Genomic DNA, 15,414 nt, shown 5'->3' with positions numbered 1-15,414 from the left:
CATGAAAATGGCATCCCTCAGCCGCAATCCTTGGAGAGTCCAGGCTCATTTCCAGCAATCAGTGATCCAAGCCCCGCTTCTGCTGATTAGGATAAGACCTGTTTTGGAGAACATTTCCCTTCCAGGAAAATTCTGAACTAATCTAATACTTTTGAGCTGTAATTTTTACCATTTTATTAAAAAAAAAACAAAATAACATTCTAGCTGAAAATCACAATATTATTCACAAGTAAACTCTCAAACACCTTTGAATAAAAATATCTTTGGAACCTCTTTCTATTTATGGAGGGTATTAGGGAGTTGAAATGAGAGGGAGTGGGGTTTTTAAATTTTTATTTTTTATTGTGACAAAATATACATTAAATTCATCATTTTAATCATCTTTAATTATGTGGTTCAGTGCCATTAGGCACATTGACATTATTGTATAACCATCACCACCATCCATCTCCAGAGAGTTTTCATCATCCCAAAGTGAAACACTATACCCACAACTCACCAATAACTTCCCATTTTCTCTCCCACAGCCCCTGCGTAGCCATTGTTCTATTTTCTTTCTCTGTAGATTTGACTAACTCATATAAGTGAATCGTCCAATAGTTGTCCATTTTTGTCTGGCATATTTCATTCAGCATAATGTCTTCAAGGTTCATGCATGCTGTAGCATGGATAAGAATGCCATTCCTTTTAAAGGCTGCAAAATATTTCATTATATGTATCACATTGTGTTTATCCATTCATGCATCCACAGGCATTTGGTTTATGCCTGTTTGACTGTTATGAATAATGCTGTTATGTACAAGAGCATACAAATATCTGAGTTCCTGTTTTCAGGGTTTTTGTGTGTGTATATATACCTAGAAGTTGAATTGTTTGATCAAATGACAATTCTGTGTTTAATTTTTTGAGAAACCAGCATACAGTTTTCCACGGGGGTGTATCACTTGACATTCCCACGAGCAATGCAGCTGGTTTTCAATTTTCTGGGTAAGTAGGTTTTTACACATGAAAAAAAGATGGTGCCTTCAAAAGGGCATTTCAAAACAATGCTAAAATATGTGCATTTGCAGTGAAACATTTCTCTCAAATTTTTTAAAAAGCAATGTTTGTGAAATTAATTTTGGTTTTTAACTCATTTTGAATAATTCAATATTAGTGACATTCAAATTAAGTAAAAGTGACAGCAGCAGCACTTCCCATAAAGACCACAAGCTACCTGCACTGTCAATTCAGTAACTAGGAATCCGTCAGGCACAGGTGTGGTGGTGAAGATCAGGGAAACAAGAAGAGGGTCTCAAAGCTGACCAGTGAGTTGCCAAACTCATTAGATTAAGTAAATAACTTTAGTGAAAACAAGAAAGGGCGGTGATGAGCACAGAAAAGAGAAATCAAATGGGGACACCTTTGACACAAGCAAGGAGATGGAGGTCATGCATTGTAGGAGGCCATTGGAGAGGTTTTTGATTTGTAAATATGAGGGACATGAAATTTCAGGGAAAACAAAGCAAAGTCTGTCAGAAATGGTTTTAAATAAATAATTCTAAGTACAAAAACCTAAATCAACTACTGCGTTTGCAGTGGAGGAAGGAACAGCTATGGAGGATTAAAATATTTGTGTGAAGAATAAGGCTACGTGTGTGGAAAGTCAAAAAACTGTATTCTGCCTCGTGTTTATAGATACCTCACATTTTGAATGCCAAGTATTTACTAGCAGAGAAAGGCTTCCTTCTGATTTAAGGCATGATTGTGTAAAGGAAGGGAATTGCTGGTTCATTCTGCAGCTGAACAAGTGTTTCCTTAATGTCTCTTATGTGCCAGGTCCTGGACTCAGGAATTCAAGTCATGGAGATGAAAAACAGACGGTACTTGCCCTCCAGGAGCTTACAGTTGTGCTGGGCAAGGCAGATAGATCAATTACATGGACATTCTCAGTACTCTGAGGAAAATGAAGCACCAGGGGACTGTGTGCAAGAGGGAGCATAGGGAATGGGTTCTTGCTCTGGTAGCCAGAGACTCCTAAAAGACTTTCTGAAGAACAGGTCTGAGCTGACATGAGGTGAATAGGAGTTAGCCTCCCAAAGAGCAGGAGGTAGGATTAGGTTGGAGTAGGACCAGCATTTCTAGGTGGTAGGACCACCATGATCAGAGGTGAAGGAAGTATAAGAGTCAAATTTGGTGGGGAGGTGATAGGGGAAGAGAATAGGAGGTCTACCAGCAGCTCAGTGGTATTCCTAGGTCATGAATTTCAAGGTAGGAAGCAGCAGAGGATAAAGCTAGACAGAAAGATCAAAGCTACACATTTTTCTTTTCTTCATTAATGTCTGAATCCATCCCATGCCAATCCCCCATCTCCCTACACAAGCACACCTTTTAAAAATAATCACAACTCTGGTGTATTTAATTGAATATTCATTGTAAGTAGGCTAGTCTTTGGAGATGGAGAAGCTGATTGATATTAACAGTAATTAGCTTCAAGCTCTCAGAGGCTTTGGCTACTGAGTTCTCTTTCCAGCACTGCCTAAAGTGGGCATTGTGGTTGGTTCCCAGCATCCATTCTGCTACAGCCCTGCAGAGTAGCAGCAGTGTGGTTTGGGGAATTGACCTGAGCTGGTCAGTTGGTTTAAGGGTAATCCTATTTCCACTGCCAGGGTGTTAGTTCAGTAATAGGCATGTAATTCACTCCTGGCCAATGAGAAAGGAGAATAAAATTTGAACGCGGTTTGGGAGAAAAAGCCATAGGCAACCAAGCCCTTTCTGCTTCAAGATGAAAACTAAAAGCTTATAGTCTAGATGCTACAAAGGGACCCAGGTTCAGGATAAAGGCGATACTATGGATAGTAGAATAGAGAAAGAATCAAAATCACAGTGCTTGATGAAACTACCAAGAGGCAAATCAGCTAATTCTGAACTTGTGCCATTACTGGACTTCTTATTCTGACAGCTAATAATTTTCCTTACAGTTTAATCCAGTTTGGATTTTTCCATGTGTGATATGAAATTGTGTATCCTAAATGATTCATAATTTTTGTGACTTTTCTGTACACACCAGTATAGTATGCCCTTTTGTGAACCTAACCCCTTCGAACCTCATTTTCCTTATCTGTGAAATGAACATAGTTATGTCTCAGAGTTTTTCATGAAGATCATTTGAGATTCAGAACAAAGCCCAAAAGGGAGATATTAACTAATATATGTTAAGTGCCCAGAATGTACCGCTAAATAGGAAGCTTAGAGACTAGGAGAAGAGAAATTCATAAATAGTGTCCACATAAAGTGGTAGAAATAAGATCACATGCATGGACCTTTGTGCAATCAGTTTGTTTTTTTAAAGAAGTATCATTCAATATTTGAGCAGTATGTTAGACGTAGAGCTATTGGATTTGCGGATAGATGGAAGGGAAGTGATGAATCATAGAGTGATGTTAAGGACGTCTCATCAGTTTCTGTGTAATTTGTGAAGACTGGAACAGGCAAATTGTTTCTGCTGCAGTTTTATTTGTCTAACATTCATAAGAAAAGTCTGTCTAGGCTGCAGTTAATATTTGGAAGTCACCAGAATGTTGATTGGGAACGTGGGAATAGATGGTATCTGTTAAGGAGGAAATGGATAGTGGGAGGAAAACACCACTTCTTTTGGGAAGCCTGCGTCATCCCTCAGGTCTAAAGTACTCATCAGAATCCTGGCAAAGATAAGGCAAAGAGGAAACTGTGGCCTGAATGGAGTGCCGAATAGAGGGTTGGACTTTTTGAGTCACGAGCTGGCTGGAGGGAAAGAATGCTGAGAAAGGGGAAAGCCTAAAAATGTTGGGTAAAAGGAGATTATTGATGAAGTAGAGACCTGGGGAAGATAGGGGTATTAAGTATCTGGCCTTAACTTCTCTGTGAATAAAGGAAAGGGGATGAGGATAGGAGTTTACCTGAATTTGAAGAGTTGGGGTAACAGAGAAATGAAATAATTTACTACCAGAGAAGTCAAAACACATATACCTGCCATCTGCACACAGACATACATGGTAGTTCATGTAGTAGTGGAATGCATATCTTACAACATTCATTGCAATTTATTTGATAATACAGAGTACATAGCGGGGACTCAGTAAGTGTTTGTTAGATGAATAAATATCCCCAGAAAATCAGCTTTAGATTTTATGTGTGGAATATCTATGTTACAGGGCATGGAAGAGAGTAAGATGCACAAAACTGGAAGCCACTGGGCTTGATGCCCTTGAGCCCTTCACTCTGGGTTTTTCTTTTTTGTCATGTAGAAGTGACAGTTCTGTTTGAAAATCACCAGTCCTTTTGTTTGCCTCCTTTATTACATTGTGAGTTCTTTGAAGGTAACATCTGTCATATGTAAATCCAGGTTTCCAGGATCTAACCCAGGGATGGCACATAGTAAGTGCTTAAGAAATATTGCTTGAATGAATGCAAGAGAGTGGACTTGAGTGGATTCTTAAATAATAGAGAAGGTTCAGAAGGAGAGCGGGTGAGCACTTTTCAGATGGAAGCAGGGATATAAACTAAACTGCAGGGTTGAAATAATTGCATGTGTGGGAAGCAGTGACAACGTTGCCCGATTTGGTATTCTCATCTGTAACGTGGGAATTCGTAACTTGCTAAAAGTCAAACAACTTGGAATTGAGGGCTTCTGGATTTGCACCTAAATCTTGCTGATTTTCAAGCTCAGAGTTTCCCACTATACCATGCTCCCTCCTCACCATATTATTTATCGTAGTAATCACACCACTTCTTGACTCACAGATGCCTCGTTTTGTTCCTACTTAGGCTTGATGAAATATTTTCTGTCATGGACACCTTCTTTATGTGGTTTGTTTTCTGAGTTCTATTTGTTGCTTTTTCCTAGCTCTTCACTGTGGTTTGAATCCACGGGGCATTGATCCCCCTGCCCATGCAGAAGGTATTAAACTGCAAATTGAAGGTGAAGGTGTGGAATCTCAATCCATTAAAAACAAAAATTTCCAGAAGGTGCCTGACCAGAAAGGAACCCCCAAGCGACTGCAGGCAGAATCTGAGACGGCTAAGGTGCGTAATATTCCAGTTAATTACGGAGATTTGAAAGCTGCAGCCTTGATATGTTGTAGTCCAGCCACAGAGAAGAGCTGAGTGCTTTCACTAATTACCGTTGTATCTGTGGTCAAATGAGCACTGTATCTTCCTGATAAATAACTATAAATGAAAATATTAACTGTATTCCCTTTGGAATTAAATTGAAACCCATTTGTGGCCAGTCTCAGAGCATGAGGCTCTGAGGTTATAGAGAAGAATGCCCTGTACTGAAACCTAAAAGATTCACCTGCCAGGCTCAGACTTACCACTCTATGGTGTTGGGCAAGTCATGTGACTTTCTGAGTTGCACATTCTTCATCTACACAAGGGAATCATAAAATGACTTCTCTCATCAGGTCGAGTAAGTCAAATGATTGCATGCTTGTGGAAGCATTTTATAAAAGTCCCAGTACTGGCCGGGCGCGGTGGCTCAAGCCTGTAATCCCAGCACTTTGGGAGGCCGAGACGGGCAGATCACAAGGTCAGGAGATCGAGACCATCCTGGCTAACACGGTGAAACCCCGTCTCTACTAAAAAAAAATACAAAAAACTAACCGGGCAAGGTGGCGGGCGCCTGTAGTCCCAGCTACTCGGGAGGCTGAGGCAGGAGAATGGCGTAAACCCGGGAGGCGGAGCTTGCAGTGAGCTGAGATCCGGCCACTGCACTCCACCCTGGGCGACAGAGCGAGACTCCGTCTCAAAAAAAAAAAGAAGTCCCAGTACTTCATGAATATGAGAGGCTTGTGCTTACAGGTATTGTTAATTAGTAATAGCTGATATTTTATGAAATATGCATGTATATCTCAGGTACTATTTGAAGGACTTAATGAAAGAGAAAATCATTTTATTCTGCTGTAGGATACTTAGTTCTTTTCAGTCTTTAACCTAAACATAGGTACCAGAGAACTGACAAAATAGGCATTGGTGAAGATGTATGGAAACCTGGGTTCTGTGGGGTAGGTATTATTTTAGTAAGGACAGCCTCTTCTAAAGGCTTCCTCCAATGGAACTGGCACTATCCGGGTATTTGTCTGAAACCAGTGCAGATGTTCATGTTGGGGGCACAGTGTTGTTGAAGATACTCATATTTGTTTTCCTCTTGGACATGGAGGAAATTAATCTTCATATAGTTTTGTTTCTCCCTTTGTGTATTCCCTGCAAGACAATTTCCTTTCAAATGTTGGTTAAGCAAATGAATGTATGCATGCCTTGGAAAGCAAATGTTGTAAGCACCCAAGAAAAATCTTAAGGAAAAAGGTCACCTTACTGTTGTACAATAACCAACTCCCTTCTTCTCCAAATAAGGTCTTCCAAAATCAGACGTGAATTTTTTGCTTTATCTACAGTTTGGAATAATTACTGTTATTGCTTCTCTTCTTTAGTGTGGATAGTTAAAAATTGTTGACATTAAGTACGTGTGTGTTGTAGGGAATGGGGAATGATTATTGAGAAATATATTGCAGGTATTTTATGCTAGACATTTTAGCTAAGAGAAATGGCAAAACGTAGCATATTTCTTGGCTGATGATCAATGAAGTTTGGTTTGTGAGCAGCATTGGAAATGAGTGAACCCTGTTAAGACAGCTAAACCTGATCAATCCGTGTTGCTACATGGGCATCCTGAAAGAACTGGGGAAAAAACTCCCTAAGGGTCCTTTTTAGGAAGATAAATAGACTTTCTATGAGTGAGATATTTTCTAAAGGATGCCTAAAATATTAAAAATTAGAGTAGAGATAAAAGTTAACTATTGATATTTGTCTGATTTAAATTCAACTTTAAACATTTCTAGTGTGTATCTCTTATATTTGTAGAGATCGGTAATGTACAAAATTCAAATCTGATGTGATTTTATTTCTGAATTATCTTGAATATGTGATATTGTTGTGAATCCTGAAATTTTGTGTCTTTGCCCCTGAAGCATTTTATAGTTGCTTTGCTGCAAACATACTTCAATGAGAGTGTGGATGTGTATAATGAGCCTTTCTTCTGGAACAAACTGATATTAGAAACCAGATTCATTTTAGTTTATGCAAATCATCTACAGTGAATACCCATACCCAATAAATGAGGTTGAAAGGAGATTCTGGGTTTTTCACACTGCCATCACATTTAGGGGGGAACAGACAAGAGGCTTTAGTAAAGCCTAGACAAAGAATTTGTCCACTTGTTTAAATGGAGGATGAGGGAACAACAGTGGCTGCTGGGGGAACAGAGGTAAAATTACTATAGTGTGATTACTATGGATGCCAGCGGCATGACTGACCCTGAAGCTTTTGTACCTTAGACAACGTGCATTTGTTTTGTGCAGGTACAAACGCATTTACATTTTCCCTTCCGTTGCATTTAGAGGACTAGTAGAGTTGTGAGCCTTCTTCTCTTTTCTTGGGTGTATAATTGAATCTCTGGTAAACTGACCCATTCTAAACCTACCTTAAAAAACCTGTGGCTAGAAATGCATACCTCTGAAGCCATTGAGTAATGTAAATTGGTACAGCTTTTCTGGATGACAAGTTTGATAATAGTTATCAAAATTTTAAATGTGTGCAATTTGGGAGCCAATAATTTCCTCTCTAGGAACTTGCCTAAGGAAATAATCATCCATATGTACAAAGATGGCTACAGGAGAACACATTGAAAATAGCCCAAATGTTCATTCACAGGACACTGGCTAAAGAAACTGTGTATTAATGCAATGGGATATAAGTTTTCATTTGTGAGGATGCAGGAGACCTATAGGTATTTATGTGGGAAAATGTATGTGATAATATTTTCAAGTAGAAAGGGAACGAGAAGGGCAGGTTATGACACAGTAGATATAGTTTGTTTCCATTTATGTAAAAATGTCTGTCTCTGTATAAAGGCATCAGTGAGTCTGGGAGGGTTTTCCACAGTTTGAGCAGCAGTTTCTATCTGGAGTTAAAATTATGGAGAAAACGTTTACTCTCTGTACTACTTTGCTTGAATTTTAAATAAGATATGTATTATTTTAAGTGTATTTATTTTAAAGCTGTTTTCAGATTGTCCCATTAACTTTAGTAGCTCAACCATGACTTTTTCTGTTTGTTGGGTTAGTATTATGCTTTTAGGGTGCTGTATTTCCTCACATGGCTTCTAATTCTTGCTGGTGGTTTATCTGCCAGTAAAGTGAATTATCGTGGGGTCTTTTTGGCCATGTGTGCCTTGAATTGTAGAGCCTCTGGTAAGGTGCTTTTGCATCTACCTTTACCTGAACTCTGGGATGCGAGAGCTCTGACCAGGTATTACACTGATGTTTCAATTTGACGTTCTCTCTATCTGCTTCTGACTGATTATGCAAATCAAGTTCCTCCATATGCAGACTTCTCACTGGGAATCTGGTTCCAGCTCCTTAGTGTGCCTTTGGGCCCCGCCACTCTGAGTCCTGCCATGTTGGGATTTGAAACCAATCCCTCAGCGCACCACCTGTTCCAGAGGAGCTTAGTGAGCTTATCTTTAATAGGCAATGCTAGAGTCTGTGTGTATATGTGGATTGGGGGAGGATGGTAGCATGTGCTTAATCTACCCTGTTGACACTGAAATTTGTATGCTTTCATGATTTTAAAATGTGTGTGTGTATCTGTATTCATTTGGGCAAAATAATACTCTATCTTAGAAAGTGACATTCTGGGACCCTTAGCCCCAATTCCTCAAAAGACTCAGAACCCTTATTCCAGAAAACGGTCGTCTAGCCACAAGTTGCCTCCAGCTCTTATAGACCAAAGAGAAACCAGTAGAGTACCCAGATCACTTGTAAGTCTTATTGGGAAGCATACAGTTTAGTTGGAAATAAAAAATGAATCCAGTTGAAATGTGGATCCACAAAAACTACTTACCAATATGAGTCCTAAATTCTTGTGAGTACTTGGAAACTCAGAGAGAATATGCATGCCATGCCATGCCACAGCTATAGTTACCAGTTTAAGAGTAAAATACTCTGTTTACTTAGCTTCATAGGAGGGTACAGGCAAGAAATACAGTTGGCAAAGCATTTTCATCTCATTGGGAGGCCAGAAGTTATCCAAGTACACAGCTGCTTTTGACCCATCACCCACACAGCTGTCACAGTTGAGAGTCCAGGTGAGGATGCGTCTTTTTGATACAGAGAAGGCACAGCCTCTTTTTTTCACTGTTCTTTTATACTGTTCTAGTCATGTAGACTCAAGACAAAGCCACAGCTCCTGAAGACCAGGAGTGGTTTCACGTAGCAGTTTCCAAAAAACCAGCCCTATGGGAGACTGAAGTCCTTCTCAGACAGGCCAGCCCTGAGATTCGTTAACACTTTACTCACAGAGCAGTCAGAACAAGACTGCGAGGGAGCGTACTCTAGCCCAGGAAGAACTTAAACTATGCTGTGAAGTATGCATAAATTCCAATAGCCCTAAGAATGGAGGGTGCCTTTAGCCATGACGTTTAAGCACTGTGAGCCAAGGTATGGTAGCAGATATGCCCAGGTGTGTTCACCATCAGTCTCTTCGAGTCAGAGTTTGTGTGTCAGAAATTGAGTCTGGAACAATAGGTTGGGGCCAAACTGTGTGATGGAATTTGAATGCTGGAGTGAGTAGCATGGATTTACTTTCCACCTCCATTGTTCAATACAATAGCCACTAGCACATGTGGATATTCAGATTTATTTAAATTGAATACAATGCAAAAATTGATTTCTTTGGTCATGCCAGCCACATTTCAAGTGTTCATTGTCACATATTTCCAGGAGCTGCTGTTTTGGACAGTGTGGACACGGAACATGATCATTATGACAGAAAATCCTATTTGACAATGCTGCTCTCATCTGTGGGAAACCATTGAAATTCTCTGGGTATAGAAATAAGATGAAAAATGGAATTGTGTTGATATTCTGTCTGATCCTCATCCTTGGACCTGAGTGGACAAGTGCTTCAGTCTTTTAAAAAAAATATCAAAATACTCATGAGTTTCTTTTGAAATTGATGTTCCCAAATGCTCTGATGGTTGGAATTTGAGTTTCTATGGCAATTCTGGCTGTGGAATAAGATCAACCCATCAGCCCATCAGTATCCTATCTGTTTCCTATCTCAGAATTCTATAATGTGTCCTTACAAGTGGCCTAAACATGACATTAGGAATTCCTGACTTCTAGACTTGATTTTCTAGGTGTTCATGAGGAAACTTCAGCTTACCGTGTTTTTATGCCTGTCAAATAAGGGTTTCATAAGGTTGATAATCCTTTTTTTTTCCTGCCACAATGCTAATTCCTGGAGTCAGAACTTTGAGTGTTCCTTATATTTGCATGCCTCTCCTGTACCTTTCCTTTATAAAAATGTATCCCCATTTTACAGCTGACAAACCCAAGGATGTAAAATGACTCACTAAAACTTAGTTTCTGGCTAAAAATCTGGAGGAAGATGTAACTCTCTATGTCTAATGGCTCTAAATTCAAGGTTTTTAATGCTCTTAACATGAAATATACAAATGATCTATTTATTTCAAAATAAAATATAGTCAGTTAAACTGAGAATCTGGCCAACTAGGCAAAAGAAGAGGTTAAAATGCTGCATGTATTCATTACTCCTCAGGGAGAAAACAGCAAATCTCGATTGCTGTATTATATAAGGGAGAAGCAATGCCAACATCTAAATCAGTGAATAATTGCTTGCAGTTGGCTTTGGGATGCATTATGTGAATCTTTGGCAGCAGATAGCCTTTTCTCATTAGGCTAATATTAGATTTAGTTTGTATTTCTTTGGCACAGAGTTAAAAGGAGCTGGCCTGGAACTTGGTGCTGGAGGCAGGAGGAGGAGAAAGCTGGGTGCTTTGGATAAGCCACAGGCAGATAAATGAGAGTTGACTGCAGGGCAACTTGTGGACATTTGTAACAGTAAGCAGGAACCATTGTTCTGGGATTAAAAGAGAGAGCAAAAAGAACTTAGACTTAGGTTAAAAGATGAAGGGTTGACTGTACTTAACCTTGATCAAATTACATTGCTTAGCTGCCTTTGAGAAGTTCTGTTGCAATTTAGGGATAGAATGATCTAATTCTTGGCTATCTGTATTTCTTGGCTCAAGGAGCAAAAATGTCTCCAAACGAAGCTGCCAACCCAATATAATGTCACCCATGATAGGAAAGGACACAATGCATGCGAAACATAATGAGCATGTACTTTCTTAAGAATTCTCATAAGGGTCAGAACAAGAGACAAGCAAATATGACTTCATGCTATGTGAGTTTCAGGACCCCAGTACATGTACATTGAGTTCTTGGACAGGGCTCAAATGAAACTATGGTAAACTTATATCTGAAGAGGTAAGCTTTCATTACTAGCATGTTAAGCTCTGAAAAGTATGACAATTAATAGGATACATTTAAGCCATAGGTTCACTGTATGATGAACAAAGAAGAAAACCTAGAGAGCATTTGACCATCTAATTTATTTTACAGGTTAGGGAGATGAGACTCAGATGAGACTGAATGACTTAACAAAGATCTTGAGGCCAGCAGTGACACAGTCTACCTAAAACACAGTTCCTCCAACACGTGAACAGTGCTTTTCCCTCTTTTGTGCTGACAAATCTATAGGAAATAACAAGTGCTTGGAGCCACTTAGTTAATAGTATTTGTCTAGTGGACGAAGAGTACAGGATATGCCATCTGACAATGTAAAAGGAGGGCAATATTCAGGCGAGTGTATCAGAGCCCACCAGATTCATTTGAGTTTATCCACCCAAACTACTAAATTACTAAAGTGATTATCTTTGGAGATTATTGGTACTTGCCATCCCTTCTGCCTATAATGTTCTCCCCTTGATCATTGTTCAGCTAGTTCCTTGTCATTTAGGTCCTAGCTCAAATGTGCTTCTCCAAGAGGTCTTTCCAGACCACCCTAACTAAATGAGTCCCCAGTCACATTCTCTGACATCACTTGGTTTGATGTCCTGCATTTAACTTTTTCTGGTCTGAAATAATCTTGTTTGTTTTCTGTCTCTCCACAGAATTTAAACTATTTGAGAGCAATGATCTTGTCTGTCTTGTTCACTGCTGCAATATCAATGCCTACTACTGTGTCCAGCACATAATAAAAAGATTACATTTTTGATAAATGAATGAATAAGTCAGTTCATATGATACAGAAGCTCCTTGCCTCTGGGTTTATGTCTGTTGCCTCATAGTTATTTCATTATCTTTAGCTCCTCCACAAGTGAGCAAAGGATGTCTTATTGAGTTCTGTAGTGGTTGATGATATCAAGAGAATGCTTTTCTGGGTTGGTACAAGTGGCATATTATCCACACAATGGACAAGGGATACTTCCAAAGCCATTCCATTACCCTTCACCCTTCAAAAGTTCACTCTAGGTTGTCACTGAGACCAAGAAAATTCCTTATTATAGTCTGTGGCAGTCATTCTAAACTTCACTTAGATTCATTGTGGAAGACATTATGGTGATTCCTCAAAGACCAAAAAACAAATACCATTTGACCCAGTGTGTTGGTCTGTTCTCACATTGCTATAAGAAAATACCCAAGACTGGGTAGTTTATAAAGAAAAGAGGTTTAGGCTGGGTGCAGTGGCTCATACCTGTAATCCCAGCACTTTGGGAGGCCAAGATGGGGTAGAACACTTGAGGTCAGGAGTTCGAGACCAGCATGGCCAACATAGTGAAACTCCGTCTCTACTAAAAATACAAAAAAATAGCCTGGCGTGGCAGCAGGTGCCTGTAGTGCCAGCTACTCAGGAAGCTGAGGCAGGAGAATCCCTTGAACCAAGGAGGCAGAGCTTGAGGTGAGCCAGGAATGTACCATTGTATTCCAGACTGGGCAACAACAGTGAAATTCTATCTCAAAAAAAAAAAAAAAAAAAAAAGAGGTTTAATTGACCGACAGTTCTGCTTGGCTGGGGAGGATTCAGGAAACTTACAGTCATGGCGAAGGTACCTCTTCACAGGGCAGCAGGAGAGAGAATGAATGCCAGAAGGGGAAATGCCAGCTGCTTATAAAACCATCAGATCTTGTGAGAACCGACTCACTATCACGAGAAGAGCATGGGGGAAACAGCCCCCATGACTCAATTACCTCCCACCAGTTTCCTCCCACAACGTGGGGATTATGGGGATTACAATTCAAGATGAGATTTTGGGTGGGGCACAGCCAAACAATACCACCTGGTGTATTGGTCCGTTTTCATGCTGCTGATAAAGACCTTCCTGAGACTGCAGAATTTACAAAAGAAAGAGGTTTAATTGTGAGACTTCCCTAGCCACGTGGAAGTGTAAGTCCAGTCATGGTGGAAGGCAAAGAGGAGCAAGGCATGTCTTACATGTTTGCCAGCAGGCAAAGAGAGAGAGCTTGTACAGGGGAACTCCTTTTTTTTAATACCATCAGGTCTTGTGAGACTTATTCTCTATCGTGAGAACAACATGGGAAAGATTTGCCCCCATGATTCAGTTACCTTCCACTGTGTCCCTCCTGCAACACATTGGAATTCAAGATGAGATTGGGTGAGGACACAGCCAAATCATATCATCCTGCCCCTGGCCCCTCCCAAATATCATGTCCTCACATTTCAAAACCAATCATGCCTTCCCAACAGTTCTGCAAAGTCTTAACTCATCCCAGCATTAACTCAAAAGTCCACAGCCCAAAGTCTCATTAGAGACAAGGCAAGTCTCTTCCACCTATGGAGCCTGTAAAATCAAAAGCAGGTTAGTTACTTCCTACATACAGTGAGGAGACAGGCATCGGGTAAATGCAACCATTCCAAATAGGAGAAATTGGCCAAAACAAAGAGGCTGCAGGCCCCATGCAAGTCCAAAATCCAGCAGGGCAGTCAAATCTTAAAGTTCCAAAATGCTCTCCTTTGAGTCTACGTCTCACATCCAGGTCACACTGATGCAAGAGGTGGATTCCCATGGTCTTGAGCAGCTCCACCCCTGTGGGTTTGTAGGGTGTAGCCTCCCTCCTGGCTGCTTTCATGGACTGGCATTGAGTGTCTGAGGCTTTTCCAGGCCCATGGTGCAAGCTATCAGTGGATCTACCGTTCTGGGGTCTTGAGGATGGTGGCCGTCTTCTCACAGCTCCACTAGGCAGTGCTCCAGTAGAGACTCTGTGCTGTGGGGACTCTGTGGGGACTCTCTGACCCCACATTTCCCTTTCTCACTGTCCTAGCAGAGGTTCTCCATGAGGACCCTGCCCCTACAGCAAACTTCTGCCTGGACATCCAGGCATTTCCATATATCTTCTGGAATCTAGGTGGAGGTCCCCAGACCCCAATTCTTGATTCTTGTGTATTGGCAGGCTCAAAACCAAATGGAAGCTGCCAAGGCTTGAGGCTTTCACCCTCTGAAGTGACGGCCCAAGCTCTGTGTTGGCTCCTTTCAGCTATGGCTAGAGCAGCTGGGATGAAGGGCACCAAGTCCCTAAGCTGCACACAGCATGGGAACCCTGGGCCCTGCCCACAAAACCACTTTTTCCTCTTATACCTCTGGGCCTGTGATGGGAGGGGCTGCTGTGAAGCTCTCTGACATGCCTTGAAGACATTTTTCCCATTGTCTTGGGGATTAAAATTTCGTTTCTCATTATTTATGCAAATTTCTGCAGCCAGCTTGAATTTCTTCCCAGAAAATGGGATTTTCCTTTATATCACATTGTCAGGCTGCAAATTTTTTGATGACTTTATTGATCACTATCAGCATTTTTGTCAAAGCCATTCAACAAGTCTCTAGGGAGTTCCAAACTTTCCCACATTTTCCCGCCTTCTTCTGAGCCCTCCAACCTGTTCCAACCTCTGCCTGTTACCCAGTTCTAAAGCTGCTTCCACATAGTTGGGTATCTTTTCAGTTGTGCCCCACTCCTACTACCAATTTATTGTATTGTATTTATACAGTACAATTTACTGTATTATTGTATGTTGCTGATTAAGACATACCTGAGACTGTGCAATTTATAAAAGAAAGAGACTTAATAGGACTTACACTTCCACATGGCTGGGGAAGCCTCATAATAATGGTGGAAGGCAAGGAGGAACAAGTCATGTCTTACATGAATGGCAGCAGGCAAAGAGCTTGTGCAGGGGAATTCCTCTTTTTGAAACCATCAGATCTCGTGAGACTTATTCACTGTCACAAAACAGCATGGGAAAGACTTGCCCCCATGATTCAATTACCTCCCACTGGGACCCTCCCACAACACGTGGAAATTCAGGATGAGATTTGGGTGGGGTCACAGCCAAACCATATGCCCGGGGAATCTCATAACTGGGTATAATATACCCAGAGGACTAGAAATCATTCTATTATAAAGATACACGTTTGTTCATTGCAGCACTATTCATAATAGCAAGGTTGTAGAAGTAACCTAA

The 15,414-nt window shown here is 40.6% G+C and overlaps 1 protein-coding gene across 7 annotated transcripts in view; it reads left to right on the top strand.

Moving 5' to 3' along the window:
* The window catches only part of SAMD12 (sterile alpha motif domain containing 12), a 489,179-nt gene that overhangs the window by 35,922 nt on the left and 437,843 nt on the right, over positions 1-15,414 (top strand). For all 7 annotated transcript variants that reach the window (XR_004059325.1, XM_010359030.2, XM_030938009.1 and 4 more), the window contains exon 2: positions 4,865-5,043. Coding sequence is in view for 6 of the 7 variants with exons in the window: in XM_010359030.2 (XP_010357332.2) it covers positions 4,865-5,043 (179 nt within the window). In the remaining variant the exon portion in view is untranslated. The remainder of the gene's footprint in view (positions 1-4,864; positions 5,044-15,414) is intronic.

The sequence above is a fragment of the Rhinopithecus roxellana genome, chromosome 9 (assembly GCF_007565055.1).
Source record: "Rhinopithecus roxellana isolate Shanxi Qingling chromosome 9, ASM756505v1, whole genome shotgun sequence".
NCBI classification, from domain to species: domain Eukaryota; kingdom Metazoa; phylum Chordata; class Mammalia; order Primates; family Cercopithecidae; genus Rhinopithecus; species Rhinopithecus roxellana.
This window is presented reverse-complemented; position numbering and strand designations above follow the sequence as displayed.